This window comes from Mastomys coucha, unplaced genomic scaffold, assembly GCF_008632895.1.
Source record: "Mastomys coucha isolate ucsf_1 unplaced genomic scaffold, UCSF_Mcou_1 pScaffold5, whole genome shotgun sequence".
NCBI classification, from domain to species: domain Eukaryota; kingdom Metazoa; phylum Chordata; class Mammalia; order Rodentia; family Muridae; genus Mastomys; species Mastomys coucha.
In genome coordinates, this window is record NW_022196911.1 from 3219847 (window position 1) to 3224903 (window position 5057).

A 5057-nucleotide genomic window follows, 5' to 3' on the forward strand; every position below is an offset into this window, starting at 1 on the left:
AGTTCTAGTGATGGGATGAGAGAAATGGAAATATTCTGTATTGTTTTAAGGTATGAAATTGGGATTTAAAAGAGTTAATCAATAAATAATCCTATTTTATTGAATTTGTATAATTTTATGTCAATTTATCCAAATGAAACCATATTTTCCTTAATGTTATTATTACCACAGGACTACATAGCTAAGTGATTCAGCCTGACATGATTGCTGTGATCTTAAAATGACATTGAATAATATTATATGGTTTCTCAATAATATTTCCTACCATCTTATAAATAAATGAAGACATTGGTGTTCTGTAGTGATTTATGATATAGCTAATGGCATCAATGTTGATAATATGCCTGAAATAATTCTCTCTCTCTCTCTCTTTCTCTCTCTCTCTCTCTATCTATCTATCTATCTCTCTTTCTCTCTCACACAAATTTAGATGAAATCATTTTTATCGGGCCATTGTAAATGCTCTTCTTTATGAACCAAATCATTGGAATCCACTGGTCTTAGTAGCATTTAGAACTATGCTTCAGTCAGTAAACCCAATAAGTTGCATTATGGGCATTTATGGATTTATCTTTATTCTGTCTAAGGCTGTTGTCTAATGGACAAATGATCTTCAGTTCAAGCTTGGCTACTCATTCCTGCTCTGTCTCACTCAAACTTCTCTTTCTTTTTCTGCTGTCACTTACCTTCATCACTATCAACTTTGTATTTCTTCTCTAATTTAAGCACTTCATTTATTTTCTGTTTCAGCATAATTTTTATTTTCCTAGGACCACTATACACACAATGAGTATACACAGTAATTTTCTAGTAATCATTTCATTGTGGGAACTTACTGTTGGTATTTCCATTCTATCTATATGAAATAATTATTCAAATCCAAATGAAGGAATCTTTCATATTTCCTACATGACATGAAATTAAATTATTTCTATCTTATTATTATAATAGTTGGGCAAATACTGTCTTAATTCTACTTCAAATGTTTTTAAAATAAGTTTGAGATCTAAGTATTTTATTCTACTTCCATAAATATAACTTGGTAGATACTAATGAGAAACCACAATGATTAAACTAAAGTGGGATCCTACCACTGTATCTGACATAATATTGCATTTGTGTATGTGATTACATGGTTAAAATATTGTCATATATTGAGACTCTAAACTGTGGGAGAGTTAACATGCTAACAAAGGAAATGTAAAATGAGTGGCTAATAAATATAATGTAAATAGACAATTATGTTTCCAAATTACTGGAGTTTTATAAATTCTATCTGTTCACTATATTTTCTGCTATAAATCCATGTTTACAGCTGAAGCCTACATCTCTTTGTTGATTCCCTAAATGCCATATATTATACTCAAATATCCTGAAGACTTGTGTTCCAAACATGCCTCTTCAGATAAGTATATGTGACTAGTATTCAGCTAATTTTTTATCTTGACATACTTGTCTTTGACTATGAGAACATAGTAAAATGAACATAAATGCCAGAGCCAAGAACTGAGTAGGAGTAGCTATGGCCAGATGGCCTCCCCAAAATGGTGGTAGACATTAGAACTTCATGAAATATGTTGTCTATTCCTTGCACTTCAGCTTTAGAAAGCCTTTTTACTTCTCACTGTCTCTCCAGTAACACATACACTTCCTCTACCTCTTTTACCCTCTGCCAGTCATTCCTCTGGAAATATGAGCCCTTGTCCCTGTTTCTATGTATTCTGATTTCTTTGATCCTTCACATGAAGTTCTATCAGAAAATGTCCCTCTTTGCAATGGAATTTTTAGCACAGTTGATCATCAGAACATAACAGTAAATGAAGTGAACTAGGAGGTATCAGAGAACCAGAACTAGATCATTCACCAGAAGACAGAATTGAGGTTTTAGTGAACTGTGGATTTTCTCTTTCTTATTAATTGAAATGGGGAAATAAAACAGACTGGGTTTGCATGGGAATATTTAGTGACATAGAAAGGAGTATGGGGCATGGGTTTTAAAATTGTCAAGAAAACAGTGGCATGTGTTACTTAAATCCTCATTATTTTAGTCTTCATTCAACTCTTTCTTTTGATTCATATCTTCTATAAGTAGTGATGAGATATCTGAGTTAGCAGTGCCATCATTACAGAAGCTCTTGTCAATACAGCAAAATGTTTCTCTCAGGAGGTCATGGAATACTTGGTACATTCCATTTGCACAGGGTTTACAATTAAGTTTTGCATAACGAAAAAGATATAAGCCTAAAAAGAAAAAAACAAATTTCATCAACATGCCTTCATCTAGAACCTCATAATATTTCTAAAATTAGTATAAGCCCAGGGCAGTGGCTGTATCCTATCTATATATTTCTAGCTATAGTCACCCAAAATGCCTGTCTTCCACCAGAGCCTTGTCTTGGTCTGTGTCTTCAGAACCCATGTATCTAACCTCCCCTATGCAAATTAATCCAAAATTTGTGGGTACTACTGGAGGCATTTTTGCACATGTCTCTCAAAGACTTGCTTACCTGAGAAACGGTCATAATAATAGAAGTTTTCTGTAGTACAAGTCCTGTTTTGTGTCCATAGGTCAAACTTCCAACAACTTTTCATGCCACTGCGGCATGTAAACCCATCATAGTGCTTACATAGATTACAATGTCTAATCACTAAAGGAAAGGGAGATTTTTAAGGTTAGATCTATGGAAAATGAATACTTTAGAAAGTCAAAGTTGTGCAAACCCAATGAGAATAAATTTGGCACATTTAGCCCACCCTTCCAGATATTATTAATGCACTGATTCCATTCAAGAATTCCCCATTCATTCACAAATCAAGGCTATAGAAGAAAGACCCTGAAGTAGTGAGTGAGGTATGGACAGGGACAGTATGTAAATTGTTCAAGAATTCCTCCTTTTATGGTAATATGATTTTTTCCAATAAATGCAAACCAAATATACTGTACAGTTAAATGTCAGCACTCTTTCTCCTGTGAAGAGAAGGAAAATTCACCTTAAGTCATTTCATAGTAGCCTAATAGCAAAGTATACTAATCTCTTCCTCCCATACCCTAACATTCTCTTCTTATTCCAAGCCTTACCTACGACCATGAGGAGAATTATGGAAACACTCAGCAGAAGCTTCTGGAACATAACTAAGCCTCCTTCTGACAATTTCCCACCAAGAGGATCCAGCTATATTTATTTCCATCATCTGCCCTCAGGCATTCAACTAGAGTCAGAGAATCATAAATTTAAGGTCAAACCAACTGAATCTCCTCGATAATGTTCTATGAATAGGGTACATCCTGTCTGTGTTTATATTTCTCTAGCCACTTGGAATTAAGCCTAGACAGACACCTTGTAACATTTTATTGGATCAGTTATAAGACAACAGTTCATACTGTTTCAGTTAGTATTTCCATTGCTATGCAGAGACACTATGACCAAGGCAACTCTTAAAAGGGACAACATTTAATTGGGGCTGGCTTACAGATTCACAGGTTTAGTCCATTATCATCATAACAGGAAGCACTATCCAGGAAGACATAGTACTGGAGGATCCAAGACCTCTCTAAATCTTGTTCCAAAGGCAAAGGAGGGGGGTATCAAAAGCCAGCCTTCAGTGACATATTTCTTTCAACAAGGCCACACCTTCTAATCCTGCCACTACCTGGACCAAGCATATTCAAACCACCACATACTGGAAGAGAATCCCTTGTGTCTTCATTTGTTTGTATTGATTTATTAACTGGGTGTCTAAGCATTACATCTACATGATATGCTTTCAACTATGATAAATCTGAGGCTTCAAAGCACTTGTGAGTGACTTAATTCACTCCTTTCAGAGACCACAGTCTTTCTGACATGCCTTTGTATTACATCTAGCAAACCCTCAGTTCCCTGCACAATGTTGTAACAGAATTTGAACTTCATACTTCATCTGTATTCTGAGTGCTCAGGCTCTTTCTCAATTGGTAGAAGAGCCTTAGGAAAAGAGACAAGAGATTGAAGGAAAGATTACATCAGCCTTCTATGAGCTTAATTCATTACTTTTTCCAAGGATGAAAAATACAATAATGATTACAGTGGCAGAGACTAACATCTGAAGGGATATATGACAATATTGGTGTGTGGAAGAAAAATTAGTGAGTGTTCCAGGAATGTTACTCCTGCTAACCTGATTTTGGTATCACCTGCCACCTTTAATATGACACACACAAATATATAGATGTAATAGGAGGACTCTCAGAATACCTTTTTTCCTGTCTCCCCTGAAGAATTCAACTATATTTGTGATCACATGGATTTATCTTATTTGTGTTCATTTTATTCCTTGCCATTCTCCAGTCACTGGTTTCATGTCTTGAATTCCTCCCTGTCCCTTCTGTGTCTAGTTATGTACTAAACATATCAGATAGTCAGGATTATGGTGGAAATATGAATGGCATGATTGGATACAGTCAACCTGGGAGAGGTCAGAGAATGTTCCAAAAGTCTTTATAGTGACTGACAGTCCTGCTTCTAAGATTACAAAATGAAATTCCTGGTTAAAATTTTGCAAATTTTATTAATACATGGTTGACAGGCAGCACAACTGACAGGCTTTACTGTGGTAGGGAGAGAGTGAATAGAGAATTTATTTATCTGAGAAGATTAGTCTCCAAAACCTGAATCATGTACCATCCAATGAAGCCCATCACCATATGCAGAGCAAGACAGAAGCTCAATTGTCCTTTCTGTCTACTATATATGTCTATAATGCAAAAGATGAAGTGAAGAACTATTACAGGTATATGGAATCTCTGAGGCAGATGTTATAACTTAGGAATTTATACATATTTAACAATGCTTTACTCAGATTTAGACATTTTCTACTATTATTCTTACTGACTTTGAATTCTCTGACAGCATTGTGGGCTAAAAATAAATGAACCATTTTGTTGATAAAGACCAATGGATTTTAGAGATGAAATGGCTTTTCACCGAGGCAAAAAGGGTACACATCTGTCATCTCTACATTTACAATCTAGAGCCAGGTTTATAGGGTTGGAGCACTGAATGGTTTCTACTCTGAGA

At 35.3% G+C, this 5057-nt stretch overlaps 1 protein-coding gene across 1 annotated transcript; it reads right to left on the bottom strand.

Moving 5' to 3' along the window:
* Positions 1-1984: 1984 nt before the first annotated feature.
* On the bottom strand, positions 1985-3141 carry LOC116079131. The gene is made up of 4 exons (XM_031354867.1): positions 3080-3141; positions 2945-2968; positions 2508-2648; positions 1985-2241 (listed from the first exon to the last, which is right to left on the bottom strand). The coding sequence occupies exons 1-4, from the start codon at positions 3129-3131 to the stop codon at positions 2045-2047; spliced, it is 414 nt and encodes a 137-aa protein (XP_031210727.1). The 5' UTR covers positions 3132-3141; the 3' UTR covers positions 1985-2044.
* Between the last annotated feature and the right edge of the window lie 1916 nt (positions 3142-5057).

Bases quoted from the DNA above. Each gene is read 5' to 3' on its own strand.
- LOC116079131 (XM_031354867.1), bottom strand. From the start codon at position 3,131: ATGTTCCAGAAGCTTCTGCTGAGTGTTTCCATAATTCTCCTCATGGTC. The intron at 2,649-2,944 runs GTACAGTATATT...CCTTTCCTTTAG, and splicing joins AAGAGTGCTGACATTTAACT to TGATTAGACATTGTAATCTA. The intron at 2,242-2,507 runs GTAAGCAAGTCT...TTTTCTTTTTAG, and splicing joins TTATTATGACCGTTTCTCAG to GCTTATATCTTTTTCGTTAT.